This window comes from Centropristis striata, chromosome 1 (assembly GCF_030273125.1).
Source record: "Centropristis striata isolate RG_2023a ecotype Rhode Island chromosome 1, C.striata_1.0, whole genome shotgun sequence".
In the NCBI taxonomy this organism is placed as follows: Eukaryota; Metazoa; Chordata; class Actinopteri; order Perciformes; family Serranidae; genus Centropristis; species Centropristis striata.
The window spans coordinates 33,244,441-33,265,341 of NC_081517.1; the positions used below are offsets into that span (position 1 = coordinate 33,244,441).

A 20,901-nucleotide genomic window follows, 5' to 3' on the forward strand; every position below is an offset into this window, starting at 1 on the left:
AATTATACTGAAATATAATCAGTAACAAAACATTCAAAGCAACTTGGAAACCTCTATTGCACACCAATACACTAGGGCTGTACCAAATGTCTGTTTTTATTACAATGGAATGTTTTTTGGCAGTTTTCCAATGAAGCTTTGAATGATGTCATATTTAAAATAAAAAAAATCATCTTTCAAAATCCTCAACTTCAATAAAGTGATTCATAAGCTTAAATTCTTTTTTTTTTTTTAAAGCAACTGTCTTTACTGAATATAACTTATCGGCTTTATCAACATAAATACATGTTATTGTGGTTAAATAACTGTAATTTATGGTGCTGTTAGATTGCTGCGTCACCACCCTATAAATACAGTTGTGTGTCTCCCTTTGTGTGCGGCAAGCAAGATGCAAATGTGGAAATGTTGTTTTGGAAAGGTTAAACATCAACAAATGTGGATTCAAGCAGACAATTGCTTTAAATTAAAAATAAAAGTGTGGCAGCATTCAATGCTATGATTGAAGCCTGAAGCTGCCAACTATTCTGTAACGCCCTACTAATAATTATAATGAGGGATAATCAGTTACAAAAGGGAGATTATATTCAAAGCAATTAGAAATGTCTACTGCAGAGCAAACCACTTTTTAAAAACTGCTTAGACCACCTGCTCAGGGCTAGGGTTGGACCAAAAACTATTTTTGATCCAAAGCTTCGAACAGAGCCAAAATGCATGTATGAGGCTTACAACCTAAACTAAATCTGTTCAAACTGTTATTTGTTCTAACCTTGGGTTTTAAGAAGTCAAATGAGGACATGTCCCATAAAACAAATTCCTTCTTATCAGGATGATGTTGCAATGGCAAGAGGCTGAAACCTATAACGTGAGGGCCGGTTTAAACTAGAAGAACAGAGATTCTGTTCCTGATTAGGACTGTATGAGAACTTGTTTTGTGCTGGAGATTAAAATACATAGTACAGTTGAGAATCAGCAGAGGCTCCACGATATGATTTTATCCCAATACTTGAGTCATGACACGATATTATTGCAATTTTAAGCATTTTGCAATATGGGGAGTATTGCGATACAATATATTGCGATTTAACAGTTTAATTGCATTTTGTGTCCACAAAATTAAATTCAGTCAAGAACTGTTTTGTCAAATAAGAGAAAATTCTCAGTCTATTCATCTCACTTGAGTCTTTTTATTTCTCCACAGTGATCAACATAGTATTCAGTCAAACTGAACTTAATTGATACCAATGGACGACAACAACTGCAGCATATTCTCAAACTTTCTTCAACTTTAAGCTGAATTGTTTTGAACGACACATAAAAAAAGCCTAACTTTGCAGCGTTATTTTAATAACTTCCTGACACGATTTCCTGACGCACATGATGCCTATAGATTCCTTAGATAAAAAAAAGGTGAAAATACCGCTAAATATCGATACTTCGAGGCCATTAATCGATACAATATTGCCACGCAAAATATTGTGATACTATGCTGTATCAATCCCCCCCTACACCTCTAGTAGATAATGTGGCAATTCAACTTGGCGTCAAACAAATAAAAAAGCAATTGTCTGACCTTCTTATGATAATTATTCTGTCTCAACATAAAGTATATGTCACAATTTATTTGCATTAAAATGACACACATTATTCCTTCAACCATGAAGCATGTTTAATGATCTGTCAAATCAAATAAAGATTTACATCAAGGAAAGAAGAGCTCTGACTCACCCTGGGATGGATCCCCTCGATGGGCACCAGCTCCATACCGCACTCCTTCAGGCCGTTAGTGAACATGGCCCTAAAGACCGGGGACGAGGAGGCCAACACCACCTTGTGAGCCACAAAGTCCACCGCCTCCAGGTCCTTGTAGCGCACACGCAGCGTGACGTCACACAGCTGCCGCTCCAGACGCAGCTCGTTCATGATGGCGAAGGCGGCCGCCGTGTGGCTCTCTAGTGTGTAGCTGAAGACACGGTGGCCGTTGCGCGTGGACGGAGTCACCAGCGCTTTGTATTCTGTCAGGCACTCTGTCATTTCCTACCCTGTCTCCTCCTCCTTGGTCTCTTTCTCAAGAACAGTGGGCAGTGTGATGGGGCATCCTTGCACCATGCGCAGGCGTGGGTAGAATAAAAGAAGAGTTTGGCCCGACACTTGGCAGACGGCTTTAACACAGAGCTCCGGGCTCTCCTGGGGGCTTCTTTGTGTGGAAGAGTTCAAGTTTAAGTCAGATTTATGTGGACATGGGGATTTCCTTGCTCTGTTCAGTACTTGAGTCCAGCCATACTGCTCATTATGGCATTACTAGAGACTTCTATGTGAGCTGCCGGTCATGGCTGTATGTACTTTTACATGTTGCAGTTCCAACATAATCAATATATCTTGAGTTCAGGATTCCTCTGGCTTCGTCCAGCGACTGCAAACTGACGAACAGGTTCAGAATGTACAAACCGAACGAGTGCAAGCCACAAAGAAATCTAACTTCAAATGTTTGTGTTGTCAACAGTGTTTTTCTTCTCTTCGGGGAATCAACTGAAACCTGTCAATCAGTCTGTCTCTTTCCTGTCTGTCTCAGGACAGACACACCCAATGTGTTTGGACGGTTTGAAATGTCTCCAATACAAGCAATTAATCAGATATTCACAAGAAATAAACTTATTTAAATATTAACATAAATGTTTGCCAGATTCACCACAGGTGCAGGTCAGTTTTGCATACTGAATACTCTGGAGAGGGAAAAACAGATTTACTGCTTCATTTTAACGAGGTCATAATTAAAGCTCTCTTCAGAGGGCTACACTTGTGCTGAGAGCGGCAGAATCAGATACTGTGGATGAGGCAGTAGAAGTGGTGTTGAAAGAAAAAAAGAAAAAAAGAAAAACCCTTGCAGAGTGCCAGAAGTGTCATACGCGTAACTTGGACCCTTTGGGAGTGGGGAGGGGCGGTGTTTGGTGGCTTTCTCCGGAGACGCGTTCCTCGAGGTTGTGCTCAGCTCTGGAATCTGCTTGTTTACTCGGAAGCTTTTGGTTCAGCTGACGACTGTGAGGAGGGAGAGAGAGAGAGAGAGAGAGAGAGAGAGACGGTCACATACTTTGAATCCATTAATAAGAGTTAATAAATCCAGCCACTGTTTAAATCTGTGCACTCACTGCTGAAGAATACATTGTTCTATAGAATGATTCAGCACCAGTCAGGCTCAACTTACACAGCCATAGTCTATTTACACAAAGACACAATCATCATGACATCATCACGCCTGTCACACACACACGTTGGTTTCTTCCTGGAGCAGGTCAGCAGGGTCAAAGTTTCCTTTTCCTTTTCGTCATGAGAGTGTTACTTTTAAAAAGGGATGTCATGATTTCGATTCTAAAACGAAAACCAATCGAAAGGAGCTTCCAATTTCAGTTATCAAAATAAAAAAGCAGAATGGTGATTTTTCGAATTATATACGGTAATGTGCAAACGTTTTTGGCAGGTGTGTAAAATAAGAATGCTTTCAAACATAGAAATGTTAATAATTTATTTTTATCAATTAACAAAAGGCAAAGTGAGTGAACAGAAGAACAATCTAAATCAAATCATTTGCTGTGACCACCCTTTGCCTTCAAACCAGCATCAATTCTTCTGGGCATTTTTTCACACCTGCCTAAGACTTTTTCACAGTACTGTAGTTTGAGTTACATTTTATTGAAATCTGTGTATGTATTTTTCTATATCATTTCCCGCATTGTGAAAACTGTGACGGGGGTTAACTATTCTATAACTGACATGTTTGAATTATATAAAGTTATATGTATGGCCTAAGTGATCGTACAATCCACCCAAAAATATGGCACATTACACTTTATATCATGTTGCATCTCTTTTTAGAGAAGAATTTGAAAAGATAAATGGCAGTTGTCAGGACATAAAATAAATTATCTGTTGCTTTTTCAGAATTTAAACTCCATAGTCTAACAATGGCGTAACTTTCAGTGCAGAGAAAAAGTTTTATCCAAAAACTAAATTGTGCCCTTAAAACCAAAGGTTCACTCGTTGATTTGCAGCATCTTGCCACGTCTATACTTTTAGTCATCATTGCTCTTTTCAATAGCTCCTTAACCTTTGATTATGGATGTCTGTGATAAGAAGAAGATTAAATCTCAAGTTGAGAAGCTTGTAAATTCCACATTTAAACCCTAAGATGCCACTAAAGAGCCTTCCAATTTTAGAATAAAAAGGACAAATGTGACACTCAAGCGAGCGTTTAAGGAATAGCGAGGGACTAATGTTCGTTTTGTACAGCATGACTGACTGCTTTCACTCTGTCCTGTGACCAATCCAGCTGCAGGTCTGGACAGAGGGAACAGTTTGTGCACCATGCAGCCAACAAAATCAACACACACAAAAGCATATGACAATCTACACAGAATTAGATTGAAAAAAAAAAAACCAGCAGAATCAAGAGCTTTTACTGTACAAAATCTTCTGCAGCAGATGATAAAGCATCAGGAGAAAGCTGTGCAGATTTGGAAATGAATGCTTCTTTTGGGAATATTTGGACTCATGTCCGTGGAGTGGAACACTTGCTCTGTTGCACACCATTAAAATGACTTAGTGGGATGCTGCTAGAATAATGCCCCTCTTCTGTCAATCTTTCCAGAATAACTGCACTCCCTGTAGCCATGACATACAGTACAAAGAGCAGCCAGCAGTCGCTAATTGTCTGTCTAGTGTTCTCTGAAGAGTCAGAGTTACTCAGCAACAATGTTGCTGTGAGTTTTCACAGTTATATAACACGGCAGCCAGAAGTTGTGCGCACACACCATAGACTGTATATAAATAATGGACGTAGTCACCGTGACGTCACCCATTGGTTTGTGGACTGCCCGTTGGAAGTCTCGAGTTCAGCGTTACACTCGTCGCCATCTTGCGTCGCCATCATGTTTCCGATACGCGGAGCAGACCATAATTGGACTGTGGCGGAGCGCGAGGGATCTGACGACACTGACTACACGCATCTCTACACCGGCAACCCGACTGAGAGAAGCCGCTGCTAATTCATGTTAGCATTAACTGGAGCATTAACTGGGATGTTAGTTTTGGCTAGCAAAAAAACAAAAACAAAATGTATCTTTCTTACCTCAGAAAACTGAGCAGCGACTCCTTGGAGTGTCTGTTAGTCCAACCAAACGCTGAACAAGACATTTTTACTGAACAAAACGTTCAAATAAACTGTCATTAAGTGAAAATACAGTGTGAAAGGGTCAAAGTTATGAGACCAAACCGCTAAACGTCCTGTTTTCTATCTATATGACGTTATATATAACTTTATTGACACGTTGCCGTGGATACGCTCTGCTTCTCTCCTGGTGACGGCTCGCCTAGTCAGTGACCTGTCAATCAAAGCTAGAAACGCCCCAAATCATACGATTCTTTATCTTCTATTTTCTTCTAAATGGGGCCATTATTAGAACTATTGACATCAAATTGTCTTGAAGAAGATTTTTTACTAGTGATTGAGACCATAGTGTTGTCCCTGAAAATTTTTTCTGAGGTAATAAATCAAGTGAGAAGTTTTCAAATTTAGCACTGAAATGAATGGGCAGATTTCTTTTGCAGCCAAACTTAGCACCCCCTACTGGAATTTTCGGTGAATTGCAGGCTTTATGCACTTCCTGGTGGCTTCCATGCTCAGGCACTGAGATTGCCGCCTGGCACACACACAGCAATCATTACCTAAAGTGGTGATAAGAGGACACAGTGCACAGGCCAGGTCGTAAGGCCCGCTGCTTCCAACTCTGCAAGTAGGTTTTTGTGCCCTGTTTCTCAATTAGTTCAGATGACAAAAGTCAAATATTTTTATTTTATCCACAGATGGCAACGTGTCAGTACAATCGTGGAGCCGTCACAGAGGCAGTGAGCCAGCAGTAATATGAAGCACACTGTGATTCAGATGGACTGCTGTGTTTTTCCTCCCTCCAGGTTTCTGGGTGAAATAGTTTCATAGGAGAACATGTTGCTCAACAGGCAGACATAAACTGCTCGCTGACAAACAGGCTCCCTGAGTCTACATTTGTATCTGCAAATAATATACACTGTAGCTTTGTGAAGTAGGACATTAAAGGCTGGTTCTCTTTGGAAACAAACAGCAAGTGTTCCCTCCTTTAATGCTAAGGTGGACAAGCAAACACTGCAGCACAGTTTAGATTGGTCCAAGGGAGAAGACATTAACTGCTGCAGACAAGTCATCACAGCTAAAACAACCTGTCGGATTAAAGACCAGCAGAAAATATGTCTGTTTGATAATTGTTCGAATTGATTTCCAAGCAAAAATGTAGTTGTTTCAGCCTTTTAAATGTTAAGATGTGCTGTTTTTTTTTCGTATTATATCAACATAAAAAAGGTACTTACTTTGGGATTTGGGCATATAGGGCTGATCGATATGAGGATAAATATTGTCAAAATGTTACTGAAAAATGTCTATCATATATATATATTTTTTTCTACAATGCTTGTCGGAAAACCAAGCGGCAGAACTGCATTGCACCAACATTTAGTCATTTGGACGTTACTTTACGTTCTGATCCATGCATGTGGGACCAAAGCTGGAACAAACCTGAAAGATGCTATTTTGTATTGACCACTTATTTATTTATTACCAGAATGCATGCTATATGGTGACATATATCGTTAATACGATATTATAATGACTTATAAATCGGGGCAGAAGATTTTGATTGTATCACCCAGCCCTATTTAGCTTATTTATTTCTTGGCTAAAATAATCTAAAAGCATCACCATGGGCTCTGTAAATTTGTACATACCGACATTACATAAACATAACACAGATGCAACTTAGATCATTTTTATTCGCAATTTAGCTGCAGTATATTCTCTCTATCAATCTATATGTATTTACATCACAGTGTTGTCATTTAGTTTACACTGCTATATGATATAAATCAGAGAAAAGCAGCAAACGTTACAACTGAGAAGCTGGAAAGAAATTAGAAAGTGCTTTATTTTACGAAAAGATGGGCCAAAATCTTCAAGCCCTATATAGGTCATTTTAATTATCAATAAGGCTAAAGAATTATATCACGATAGTGCATGTTATGGTAGATTTAATAAATAAACAGCCTTGTCTATATGAAGTAAATATCATTTAATTATAATTATCATATAATTTAATTAAACAAAATCTGCACAAAATGCATATAGGTTCCCAGTGACATTGTTGAGAATAAATAAACATATATACTTCAGATTTTCTGGCAAATCTCAGTCAGTATTGTTAATAGAACTTTAGACGACGTAGCTGTGTATATCACGATATACGATTTAATCACAATAGGATTCCATTAAAAAAGGATACATTTTCATATTGAATTATCGCCCAGTTCTAACTTAACAATAAATGACTTTAAATCCTTTTGTCGGTGAACTAATTGATTAATTGGCTAAAGTTACAACTCTACAAACAGCTAATAGAGTTACAGCTCTAAAGTTGACGAACATTAAACATGAAAGGTAGATCCCCCTACACTATGTGATAGTGTTGAGGGACTATATCAATCAATTAAAACTTTATTGCAGACTCCAACGTCCAAATAGACATACAATCACATAAGTACATAAAACAAACATACAGTGTAAAAGGCGGTATATCACCTAATACTAAAAAAAGTGCTTATGCAAATTCAATAAAAAAGCATCTAATAAATAATAGCAGTAAAAAGTGGCATATAAAAAACAGTGCTTATACACTTCCTATAAAAGACACAAATACTAGTGTTTCCACATATAGGATTGGTAGCTTACAGAACTACACCTTGGATTGGTCAACTGTATAATGAGATTATTCTGGGACCCCAACAGCCTACATATAAACTTATACATCAGTCTTCTCAGGGTGGCCTGGAAGTTGTTTATCCCTAAACCACAAAAAAGCTTGCTGGCACTACTACCCCTGGGCTTCTTGAGCAGGATTCTGAGACAGTCCTTATATGCAACCTGGAGTTTGCGCAAGCTCTCTTTCATATATCTCACCCTGAGGGGGGCCGTGTACATAGGGGTGCAGTAAGCTCTGAACAAGTTCACCTTCACTTCATCAGAGCACTAGTGACATTTTCTCACTAACGTATTGGCTTGTACATAGATAATAGTTGCATGCAATAATAGTATAATGGACTGAACAATATCTCAGGAGTCAGTGTGACACCTTCAGGACCCCTGTTATACCCTGCAGCCCAGTTTGGGAGGCACAGTTCAGGCCTGAAGTCCTTGGATGCCGTTCAGCAGGGATTGCTCAATACCAGGAGTGACTCAAACTTTAAAGTTAACATGCAAAGTAAGCGTTACAAATCAACACGGGGTATTTAACGTGTTTCATTGAGCATTTTTGTTTTTTTTGGCAAAGAGCTCTCATCGGTGACTCATCCTGAACTCTTCACCGAGCAAACAGTGGAACTGGCTGTACCAAAACATGACCCAGAAGAGCAGCCAGTCCTTACATAAACCCAGATGGAATTAGATTTCCGCGCCATCCCTCAAACATTAACAGCTTTTCTTTTTTACACAAAGCACCGCTTCCCCCCGGTTCACCGCTGATCATTTCTGCGCTTGTTTTGATCAAAAATAATCCAGCAGCTCTTGGCATGAACCGAAAATAAACGCAACACAGGTGAAGTAGCGCCGATTTCAGCCTCTGTTTGGGTTCGCGATGGAAAGTGAACTCACTATATTCGTGACAAACAGCCGGAGACACCGCAAATAACAAGTTAAACGTTTCGGAAATAGAGCTGACAGCAAAATAGGCTCCTAATAATAGACAGCAGCGTGACGGCTGTGAGCCGAGAGCACAAAAATGCTAACAAAGCGCGATCGAATCGTGCTGCTACAGCTAGCTTTTAAATCTATCAACATTACAATTCGTTTTAATCAATACTGGTGGCTTAAATCTGTAAAAAAGGAAACTCACGTTGTCTAGTTCAATTCCTCCATCGCGGTGTGCCGAGCTGTGCGCCACATAGGAAGGAGGGGGAAAGCTGTAACTCACCATGACTAAGCATTGTACCGGCCTCCTCTCGCTTTCACAATAAGAGCCCGCCTTCACAGCGCCGGACCCGCCTCCGTTGACGAGTAACGAGGTGGAATACGTCCCGAGGGAGGCGGGCTTTTATTGAGAAAGAACTTTTTCAGAGTGAAGAAAAAGCGAAGCCAAAGGGTGGCAGGGTGCCAAAAACTGTCGATTCAACGTCAATCACATCTGTTGCAAATCTTCACACTGTTAAAACAATCGCCTAAGTCATTTTTTGTCAAAATTGTTTTGTTTTTTTGCCTTAATCATCTCCTCATGACGCCGGCCACCTATGGTAAATCGCCTACATCCTCAGTTGATCAGATCATGTGATTTTACCTCTTTAAGATCATCACTTCTTTGACAATTTGCCACATTCATAGGTATCAGATAAGAACTCAGCAAAGAAGAGCTAGATGGATTTTTTTTAAATTATCAGATTAGTTTATCAGTGTTTTATTGTTGACGCTAATATTGGTAACACTTTACTCTAAGGTGTCTACATAAGAGTGACATGAGCGTGTCATAAACATGACATGGGATGTGTCATGAACATTAATGACACTTTGAAGTAACATTAATGCTCATGATGCTTGTCATGTCATGTTTCTGACAGGCTTGTGTGATTCTAATGTAGACACCATCAAAATAAAGTGTTACCATATCTTGCTTAAGTCACAAAGGCATGTTCAAAAATTGCCTAAGTCATTTATTTCTTTTAAGTTATATACTTTACACACAGTGTTATTACTATGCCAGTAGCCATCCTTCATTACATCCTTTTTGAGTGAAATGATCAATAAAGTACGTTACACTTTTGGTGAAGTTTTTTGTATTTCCTGCAAAACTTGAAAAAATGAGTTAGGCGACTATTTTAACAGGGTGACAAAATGATATAACTGAACCGAAATAATACACTGGTCTCCTGTGTGTTTGTTCAATATTTAATAAATCACTGAATGAATAATATGGCTTCAAACAAAATAGTAAAATACATAAAAGAGGAATCATGTTAGAGAAATCCCCTTTAAAAATGTGGCATAAAGAAAAATACATATGGTATAGAAAAAATCCCCTGAAATAAAAAAATAAAATACCTGAGGAATTATGAAATTAAAGTCCCATGACAAACAGTACGTGACAATATGGCAAAAAAGTTCCCCCCACTGAATAAATAGATGAATAATAAAATAAAAAACCCCATATGTATTTCAGTATTTATTTATTTAATTGACCTTATGTAGTCTGTTGAAGGTATTTATTCCATATGCATATTCATTTATTTCACAGGCATATTTATGTATTAATATTTTTAATATTGAATAAAATTACTTTCTATTCACTACTCTATGACAAGTATAAGGAAATCCAGTCACTCTTATTACATGTAAAGGAAAATTCAGCATTACTTAGTATTAAATTCAGTATTACAGTGTGACTCAAATAAAATAAAAAATCAGCAACAAACTAGCCAACTAAAAAGCTATTATTTAATGGAGTAAAATGAAAACATAATGGTTCTCAAGGGACATGGCTATAATGATAATTACCTCATAAACCAAATTGCTCCCTCTTTGAATCAGCTCATCTCGCTTGTTCTCATATTTCTGAATGGCTCCTACAGAACATAGCAGCTTGACATAAACATGCTGCAGGCAGGTGCTGACACATCAGTAAGATTTCCCTCCTGCAAAATACATAATTTAGGTCAATACAGCATGCACTGTTCTGGCTAACAGCCACAAGAGGGCACCAAAAGCCCACTTTGTCACTACAGGCACAAAAACCCACTAACAGGAACAACATACATGATATGTCCACACATTAGTTTGAATCATGTGGGAGTGAACTGCCAGTAATTATGTGATTAAAAATGTTTGAGCCCCATAGCCAGAATTCACAGCTGATTAACCCAAACAAGTCGTGCTAGGATTAAATATCTGCACCCTCAGGGTCAGTGAAATTGATGATGAAGCATTAACAGTCATGAAAAATTGTTGATATGATATGACAAGCCTTGAATCAGCCTTCACCAACAATTCCCCAGCTGAGTGATGAGTCTGTCCGCACCCTTTGTTTAGTTCCAGTCAGAGGAATGAGGTGAGGTTAGCCTCGGGGGGCACCAAAGGGACACTCCTAGATGAGCATCACGTCGCCTGTCTGATCCTCATGCATCCTGGGTGGAAGCTGCACTCACAGGCTCAATTTTGTGATTAACTTCCATTTATGATTTCTATTTATCAAGCTAACTACACATGTTTCTACTCTGATTTTTCCCTAAGGTCTGCTGGTGCAGGAGCAGCATGTGTCTGCACATCTGTAACACAGTCCTGAGACTGTTGAGACTGTCCTTGACGATCATGACAGATAACTTATGACTACTACCTGTTCAGTCTGTTGTACGAGCAGGAAAGATTCCCTGACACTTTGACCTCTGTCAGCAGGCACAGTGCTGGTGGATACAGCCAACATCTGGAGGAACACCTGCACTTGTACAAATCACATCAAAGCAGTGCCATGTGGTACCTTTTACTACAGATATGTATGTCTTTGGGTCACTGTGGGTTAAATAAAAAGTGAAACAACTATCTAGTTTGTCAGGATGTCTACTTTGCTTTGCATGAAGTGAGTAAATGTCTTGCCTCACACCTTACCCTCATACCCTGAGTTTAACTGAGGAAGTTTTTAATAAATATTCGCTATGCTGTGCAAGGTGTGAAAAGTTTGCATATGTCCCTAAATAGATTACTACACATATGCTGTTTCCACATGCTAAAAATAAATGCCCATACATGTCGCACTTACGGTCAGAGGAATTGGAAATGCTAATAATGTTTTAGATTTGAACGTGGTCCAACGAGCAGTGGCAACACTCTAACGCGGTTGCAGAATAGCAAACCGGATCAAGACTTTATTTTCTAATTTGGGATTTTGTAATAATCACACTAAAAAGCAACACTTCTTAAATCCATGAGCAAAAAAGCTGAGGAAAAGCCACACAATACATGAACTTTGCCTTATAGAACTACAATGTCTTTTTCAGCTGTTAATGCACGGAAATACACAAACTTTTGTTGAATTAACAGTCTATAGATAGAAGGTGCAGCTCTGAGGGAGTAACATTAAAACCAGCTGCATGCAATCTTTCTTTGTTTCAGCCAGAATAAGCTGAGACAGCAGGTCAGAGTGAGGTGGTGGCCAATCTCACCCACAGGTTGACAGAATAAGGAAAAAAGAAAAATTGAGTTCTCAGTTTTTTAAATAAAAGGCACATTGTGTGGCGCTGGAGCTGTCCTGATACATGCAGAGCCTGTAGACGAAGGCTGTATCTAGGCCAATGCCATTACCAGATGTGAGACAAGGGGGCCGACTTCCTGTGGTGCTTCTTCAAAAACTGTTCTTCCATTTGACGAAAACACACACTGACACGCTTATATGAGTGCACACACAATGAAAACAAACCAAAAACTCTTCAGAATCCTTTAAGAAAACATTTTATTTCTTTTATGAAAAGAACGTTACAAAATAGATATAATTTACAATACAGATGATATGAAAAGAAATACAAAAATCACTACAATAATTGCAGTACACATAAAGCACACTGCCTCATTCATCAATTAAGGTCCGGAAAGACTGCATTAAAAAAACATCAGTATAAAAAGACTGATGTTAAACAGATTTCATAATGAAAAAAATTCAGTACCTTAAACCGGAAATATTCTGCTAACATGATGGATGACGAAGGAAGTTGGAATAATTGAGCTGATTCTGCATGATTTAGCTTACAAGTGAAGGTACTTTCTTGTCCTTAAAAAACCTCCAGCTTGATGATAATGATTAATTACATCTACAACTTTAATTGCAAAGTAATAATTTATAAGGCTCTGTACTTCCAAGTGTTGCAATTGTAGCAGCTTTGGTTTCAGTTAAACCATCAGCATGCCACGATGGAATGAAAGCCTTTTTTTGTTACATCCGTCAGTTAATCACAGTTTATGTTGACATTTTATTGTTCATGTTGCAGTTTTCTTGCAGATGCCAGACTGACATTTTAAAGAAAATTAAACCCCAACAACTTTCCACTTAGCATCAGATAGGTTAACCATCTGTCATTTCAAAACAGTGTGGGGATTTTAATGTTGCGTCTCCCCCTCCCACAACTATGCCACAGCATTCTTCACTGAGCTGTAAGAGCAGTTAAAAGTGAGCGCCAACTCTCTCTTTCCTGTTATCTTTCTGTCCCCTTGCAACTCTCCCTGCATCAAATCATGTACATAGATATGTCTGGGGCTCCACACAACTTTATCTTAAACTAGCACATCATTGGCCTTCGAACCAGCGAAATCCAGGTGTCTGCAGATGCACAGATTACACACTGCACATACTATTGTGTGCTGTACTTAAGGCACTTCAATAAGAACCTGTAAAAAAGGGGAAAAGCTAACCACAATTGTCACCATTGACCCAGAAAATGCTACGTTTACATGTTTTCAGTCTTTGGGTTAACAGAAGTCTCCTTCCAGGCTTCGACACTAACTACAGAACCACAGGAAAACTCTTCTACTCCATTCATTGTGATATTTCAGTGCAAATTAGTTAAGGAGACTCATCGCTAGCATCTACTCATAAGAAAAGTATGTTTGCTTGTTCACATTTGATATGCATCCTTGTGGCATTTTGTTTTGTAATCATCTGCACCATCTCTGACTTGTCAAGCTGAGACATTTGTCTGAACATGATTGTCTTGCCGCCTCTGTTTCTGGCTGTACTCCAAACTGGAGATTACCAGAACTGTTTCCTCTCTTTAGAAGATGTGCTACATGTCCTCTGTTCAGTGGGAAACCCATTCACACACTAGTAAAGTCTGAGTCTTTATGACTTGAAGAGTTTGGGGTAAAGGGCTTTAATAGGAGATGGGGTGGTTATAACGTTCCCAGAGGAAATGGTCGTCTCCCCGCCCCCCTCTAACTTCTGCGAAGCCACCTCAGTTTTACTGAAACTGCACTCCAGGAACGGCATCCCAATCTTCTTCACCTGGCCGTCTCTGGTCATCAGACACGGCCGACAGAGCAGCCTCAGGATGGCTCGCCTCATGTCCTTACTGGTCAGAGTGTAGATGATAGGGTTGAGGAGCGAGTTGACCATAGCTACTCCAAGGAAGTAATCAGCCTTGTATAGCATGCGACAACTACGGGTGGGGCAGAAAAAATCCAGCAGGAGGAGGACAAAGAGGGGCAGCCAGCAGGCGATGAAGACACCCAGCACGATGGTGACGGTCTTGAGGAGGGCGATATACTTCTCGGACTTCCTCGCTAAGCCTTTCCTCATGCTGCCCGACAGGCCCAGCCGCTGGCGATGTGTGTTGATGCGGACAATGCGAAAAACTCTTGCATAAAGGACCACGATGGCCAGGAGCACTGCACTGAACACAGACACGCAGCAGAGGATGTAGCTTTTGGCGTAAAGCGGGAGGACTGTTGAACACTGGTCCAGTCTGTGGATGCAGTTCCACCCCAAAATCGGAAGGACTCCTAAAAACCCTGCCAGGGCCCAACTTGCACCAATCAGCGCCAACATCCGGCCCCGCTTTGCCCCGTGGTATGGCCTCATAGTCACCATAGTCACATGCCTTTCAATTGCAATGGCCAGCAGACTGATTATAGAGGCAGCCAGAGTGATGAAGACGCCTCCCTCTCTGAGGAACCACAGCAAAGGCGTCAGTTTCAAAGTATTAGGTCCGGACATGATGATGTTGGCCATGTATGTAATCCCAGCCAGCAGGTCAGACAAAGTCAGGTTGCCCAGCAGGTAATACATGGGCAGGTGGAACTTCTTGTTCCTCCAAATGGCAATGAGAACCACAGCGTTCTCCAGGACGATGAGAAGACACACAACCAGAAACGCAATACCCTCAGGTTTGAGTCCTTCACGGTAGCGGTCTTTCTGCAGCTTGCCGGTGTAGTTGTAATGCGCCACGAGGACAGAAATGTCCTGGTACTCCCAGAAGAACTGCAAGCAGCCGGGAGAGGAGTGAGTAGGGGAGGGGGGGAGTATGGCTGTAGAGCGGGGAGTCCCTGCATGAGCAGAACTTGAAGCCTCCATCCTTTATGCTGCTTTTCTTCTACTCTGCCTGAGGTCAGTGCCTATGAAGTCATTTTGTCAACATGCATTTGTCGGTAGGAGCTGTGAAGACTTTGTCCAAGTACAAAAAAGATACACAAAAAATTGTTGAAGTTGATACAAAGTAATCCACCAGAATCCCCAGTTGTTTTCTTTTCTGCCAGAAGACGGTGCTCTTGAGCTCTGCTTGTCCTGTTAGAGGGTCCAGACGCTGCAGAAAGACATGGAAAAGCATGAAAATGATGGAAAGAGAGGATGATAGCTGAAACCATAATCCTTAAGGATTAACTTGATAACATCCCACTCAGGGTAAGGAAGTGAAGAATCAAACATTTTGGAACATTAAGTCATGTCACAAAGACATTTAAGACCCCCACAAAAACACAATGATTCAAATTCCACATAAAAGTAAAGCGTGGGCTGATGGTGTGAATACTGAAACTGTTTGTGTCTCGTCCTGACATATACACGTATACAACCACATGGTTGCGTGATAAATTGAATGCAACCTTTCCTGTGACATTTGGGCATAAATTGTGATGATATGTAACTTAAACTGCACTCATGACCTCATGAATGTGATACTAATGTCAAACAAACATTTAGTTTTCCCAATCATGTTTAGAGTGCATGTCAGTCACTGTAAGGCTATTAGACAAGAAACATCACAACATGTGCACTTAATTTGGCACACATGCAGCCGCTAACCCCCCACCCCCCCGAATCACCATACCACTTTCACAGTATAGATGAGGTGCGTTTGAAGTCTCACACACATGCAAATACACTTAAAAAGCATGCCCAAAGTTTATGACATTTGCTATGTTTTTTTATGACAACTATAATCATAAATACTCTGAAGTTTGTGGTTATTTTATTTTAGTTGTTAATGTTGAAAACAATCAGTGGTGATTAGGGTTGCATTCCTCTGAGTCTCTGTCGCGTGAGGGAATGTTTTTCTCACTTCTTCAGTCATATGTTAACATTTAACAAACGGTCTGGAGACTTTAACTGATTCAATCTGTGGCCAAGAATTTGGGAAATTAATATTACTTGTCCATGTTGGAGCAAACAGCTGAGCCTCGAGTCCCTCGATGGGATGGATTAAATCAACGCGATAGATAAACACATGAATGAGATCATGAATGAATACCTGTGTCATGTGTCAGTTACACATGAAGAGATGTGACGGAGAGAATATGTACAATATTTTCACAAGAATCAGCAATTGTGTTTGGAATAATGACAGGAATTTTCTTTTTGAATTATTTAAAAAAACATTAAAACAAAAAACTTTCTTTTTTTGTGACTTTTCCCCCCACATATATTGCTTATAACCCAGTCTCCTATAAGTTTCAGCAGCTTTTTGTTTACTCAGGTGTTAATGGTGTAAATATGAATACATTTAATAAATTAATTAATTCAAACCTTTCAGTAAAATGTTCATGTTAAATCAAATCACAAAAAATCCTTTAAAGGCAATAATAATGCTGTTTACCCTAACAGTATATTCTTATAAACATGACACAAAGGCAACCAAATGAAAACTACCTGACATTTGCCAATAATAACACCATTAATCACATATTACACCACATATAAGAAAGAATCACAAAGAAATTACCTTGGAAATGATGAAGCGTTGCCCTTATCCTTCACTTCATCTGCTTTCCACTGAGGAGAATCCAAACACGACAGACTCACAGTGAAACTGACAAGGCAGAGGGAGTGAAGTAAGTTCAAACATGCAACAGCTAAGGGGGTTGGTCTAAACCCAAACTCTCTCTCTCCCCCTCACATTCTCTCTCTGTTCCTCTCTCTCTCTCTCTCTCTCTCTCTCTCTCTCTCTCTCTCTGTCTTTTTCTCACATACATTAACACACATTTGTGTGCACACACATACAGATATATCTACTGGCTCCTCACAAAAAAAGATGTTGTTAATGATTGACAGATTAGGAGGTGCTGGAGTGAGCTAGAGCTGCAAATATTAATCAATTAACTGATTAAATAATTAACTATTACATTGATTAATTGGTTGATCAATTGGTTTGATACAATTTTTTAAGAAAATAAGTGGAAATCAAAATATCTGATTCAAGCTTCTTAAATGTGATTTTTTTTCCTGCTTTATTTACTCCTCTATGACAGTAAAGTGAAGATCTTTGAGTTTTGGGCAAAACACTTTGGGCAAAACACTTTATCTTGAGCTATCAGGCAACACTAATCAACATTTTTCAACATTTGCGGATAGTTTATAGATCAAGCAATTAACAAATTAATCAAGAAAAAAATTGCCAAATGAATCAACAATGAAAATAATCATCAGTTGCAGTCTCAGAGCGAGCATTACGTCATCAGTGTAATCAGTGCTGATAACAGAGCCAAAACAGTTGCAGCTGTGACACTTTTTCCCATTACAAAGTATACATGATGTCATTGGTCTACAGGTTAACATAAATGGGTGATATGTATAGACAGAATCTGCCTGATATCATCATAAAGATCCCACACTTAACCTGATAACCTGATGACAGCAAGAGAAAAGTATACTTTGCCTACAAAGGCCCAGCCTCAGAACTTCCCTAAAATAGTAACATGTGATACATGCAATAAACAGTAGTGTGTCAGCTACAACAAGACACGTGTTGCTAATTGTAAATCAGCTTGTGAGCAGGAAACACTTCCAAGACTGCAAAAACAATCATAATTTGCACTGAGAACAATACATAAAATATTATTTTCTGGAAGTGCCGTTCATTTTCAGATGTTTCTCAAGAAATAAAAGTGAAATAAAAGCTGCTTTGACGCTGGAAGAACCAGTTTTGCTCAGAAACAATTCCCCAAACTGAGCCAACTGAAATGCAAACACTGTACGCTTGTTTTTCTTGAGTTCCTCAGAGTTCAGATTTATTGCTCCCACGATTATCTATTCTACAACCCCCTACTTATGCAGGCTGGGGGAGTGGAGCGAATCAGATTCACATGGTTTGTGTAGCAATGAATTCCCAGAGCACTGAGATTGCGACTTGCTTTGACATGCTTCAATAGCTCACCTGTGAAAGCTCCCCTTCAGGGCGTGCAGAGGCTTTATCAGGACAAAACAAAGTGAGAGAGACTCTGCACAAGCCTTAAATAAAACTTTTATTGGAATATTGTATGTATCAAAGCCAGTGGTTGTGCAGAAACACACAAACTTCCACCCTGAACACGTCTGAGACAGCCGTGACTTTACATTTGCTGTAACACCTATTTGATTTTCTTATTAACTGTTTTGACAGTTGGAAATCCTGCTCTTTATCCGGTTGCTGCGTCCGACTGTTTAAACAGAGCTTTCCTTCAACCAAACCTGTTTACTGTGTGATTACCTGGTTCAGCTGAAAAATCCTCCTTTGTGTACGTCTGAGTCTCATAGTGGACAATCTGCAATTGTTTTTCTGTCTTTCTCTCTCACCACACCCTTTCTAAATTTCACTCTGACCCTTTCTCTCCCACATGGTCTTCATCCAGGTTTTGCTTTTGTCTCTGACAGGGTCAAGTGGCTGCTTTCCTGGCTCCTGATAGTGTCAGTTAAGTGTAGCTGCTGACATACTTACACACATCAACTGGAAACAGCAGTGGTAAAGTAGAAGTAGCACAAGAGTGTAGCAACACTCTCTTACAAGAAAAAGCATGAACATTTAAGTATTTTGGGTGAAATATTATATTCATATTTATGTTTTCTCACCTGAAACTAAGAAGTTTGTTAGCCTAGAATGAGGCCTACATATTTACAGAGTCTTCCATGTATTTAGGTTAGATTTTTACTTCTGGTGATTGCATTTACACTTCAAAAATCATAAACATTTTTTGTGTATTTGTGAAGAATATCTTGCAGAACAAAACATGTAAGTATCATAAAGTTTTGTTTGGCACAGAGCTTATTTTTTGCAATAATAAAAAAAAATGTCATCCCTGCAACACTCTTGATTTTTTATACTGTATCCTGCTGGGTTGCTTGACTTATAATAATATATAACAATTTATCAGATGAATAAAATCTGCAAAGTAACTCATGACTAAAGTCGTCAAATAAATGTAGTGGAGTATAAAGTACAGTATTTATAAAAAAAAAGTAAAGGTAAAATTGTTCTTATGCACTTCAGTAAATGTACTTAGTTGCTTTCCAGCAATGGAAAACAGCAGTAAAAATCATTCTGGACAATGGACAACTCCATATTTGTGTCATTGCGTGCATGTGTGTGTGTTTGAGAGGCTCGTAAAGGACTTGAAGTTGGTGGGTGAACTTTGTCTGCTGCTTTAAATGAGTGTTTTAAGTGTGTACGTGTGTGTGTGTGTGTGTGTGTGTGTGTGTGTGTGTGTGTGTGTGTATAAATGTTACATGTTTCACCCACACTCCCTGCTGTCTGCACCGCTGTGAGTAGGAGGGGAGCACTATCAGGGGATCATTAAAGAGTAATATCCTGTCGGGGTGACTGCAGATCAAAGCCTCAGACAGAAACAGGGGTCTGACACTGAGGATGAGTAGTCTAACAGAACAGGATTCACACAACTCTGCACAGGAAGGAAAAAGCTGCCCTCTTTTATCTCTTCTTATTGATCATTCGTGTGTTACTGTTTTCCTGTTACTGTTTCATGTCTCTTTGTCAGACATTTCCTGATTTTTTTCATCCCGCACTCAAATTTTCTGTCTTCTGCTCCACTTTCTGTGCAGCAACACTGGAAACACACTCCACATGGATTTCCCTCTCTCGTGTATGTTTTTGGCCACACACACGGCTGTGATGCTGACTTTCAGCTGAGCCGGCTCCTCTTTGGGTGTGGATGTGATGTTGACCTTGATGGACCAGTTATGTGACCGAGAGGACCTGTTTGTGGTGCACAAGGGGTTTATTTTTGGTCGACCACAGCCTCCCGCTGACTCGATTCTTCTCGCTGAAGTGATGACTACTCTAAGCTGGCAGCGCTGGCAGCTACGAGTTTCAGCTGTAGTGTTAATATTTTCACAGCCTTGATATTTTTCAGCTTGTGAGGAGAGACACGTTTGTCAAAAGGATAAGAAACTCAGGACCACCTACAGTTCGAGCACTCTTATGGCGTAATTCTTTTTCCACTTTTTTTAAGTTGATTTTCGGCCTGGACATGAACCTGACCTGCAATAAAATATTAAAACTTTAAAATATCTCAGACATTATTTTTACAGCTTCAACTTTTGCCTGTCAGGCTTTACAAGAGTAAGGGTTTTGATTACCTAAGAGGCGAAGATATGAGTTTGGCATATTGGGCTTCAAAACATCATCTAAGTGGTCTTTGCCTGCCAAGTTCTCTCTACGCCTCTTCCTCATCACCTAAACACTTCAGGCTGGGGTCTTACGAAGGCTATCGCACCGCTGCCTCTCCTGTGATCCATCACCACTCGGTCCTCAGTCCTAATCCACTGATAAGTCCCCAAAATCAGACTTGCCAGACCTGCTCTGCGACGATAAGAAAACATTCCTCACTGCTTGCAATTGTACCTCCTATTTTTCTGCAGAAGCAGCAGCAGCAGATTGACTCTCTCCTCCTCTTTAACTTTATCCTCCCCTCTCCACATTTCCATATAACCACACTGAAGCATGATGTTTACTTTCCAGTATGCGATCACTGGATGGGCTTGCAGGGTTGCAATGCATGACCTAAGACAGTCCAGCCCACTCATCAGTGCATTGTTTGTTTGGATT

General features: G+C 39.8%; 2 protein-coding genes across 2 annotated transcripts in view; both read right to left on the reverse strand.

The window, feature by feature from the left end:
- Positions 1-9,078, reverse strand: part of keap1b (kelch-like ECH-associated protein 1b) — an 18,264-nt gene extending 9,186 nt beyond the window's left edge. The window contains exons 1-2 of the mRNA XM_059332778.1: positions 8,961-9,078; positions 1,695-3,033 (exon numbers count right to left, since the gene is read on the reverse strand). Coding sequence (XP_059188761.1) covers positions 1,695-2,031 — 337 coding nt within the window. The 5' untranslated portion in view covers positions 2,032-3,033; positions 8,961-9,078. The remainder of the gene's footprint in view (positions 1-1,694; positions 3,034-8,960) is intronic.
- Positions 9,079-12,543: 3,465 nt separating this feature from the next.
- Positions 12,544-16,885, reverse strand: s1pr5b (sphingosine-1-phosphate receptor 5b). Its single transcript, XM_059328866.1, has 2 exons — positions 16,807-16,885; positions 12,544-15,393 (listed from the first exon to the last, which is right to left on the reverse strand). The coding sequence occupies exon 2, from the start codon at positions 15,162-15,164 to the stop codon at positions 13,935-13,937; it is 1,230 nt and encodes a 409-aa protein (XP_059184849.1). The 5' UTR covers positions 15,165-15,393; positions 16,807-16,885; the 3' UTR covers positions 12,544-13,934.
- Between the last annotated feature and the right edge of the window lie 4,016 nt (positions 16,886-20,901).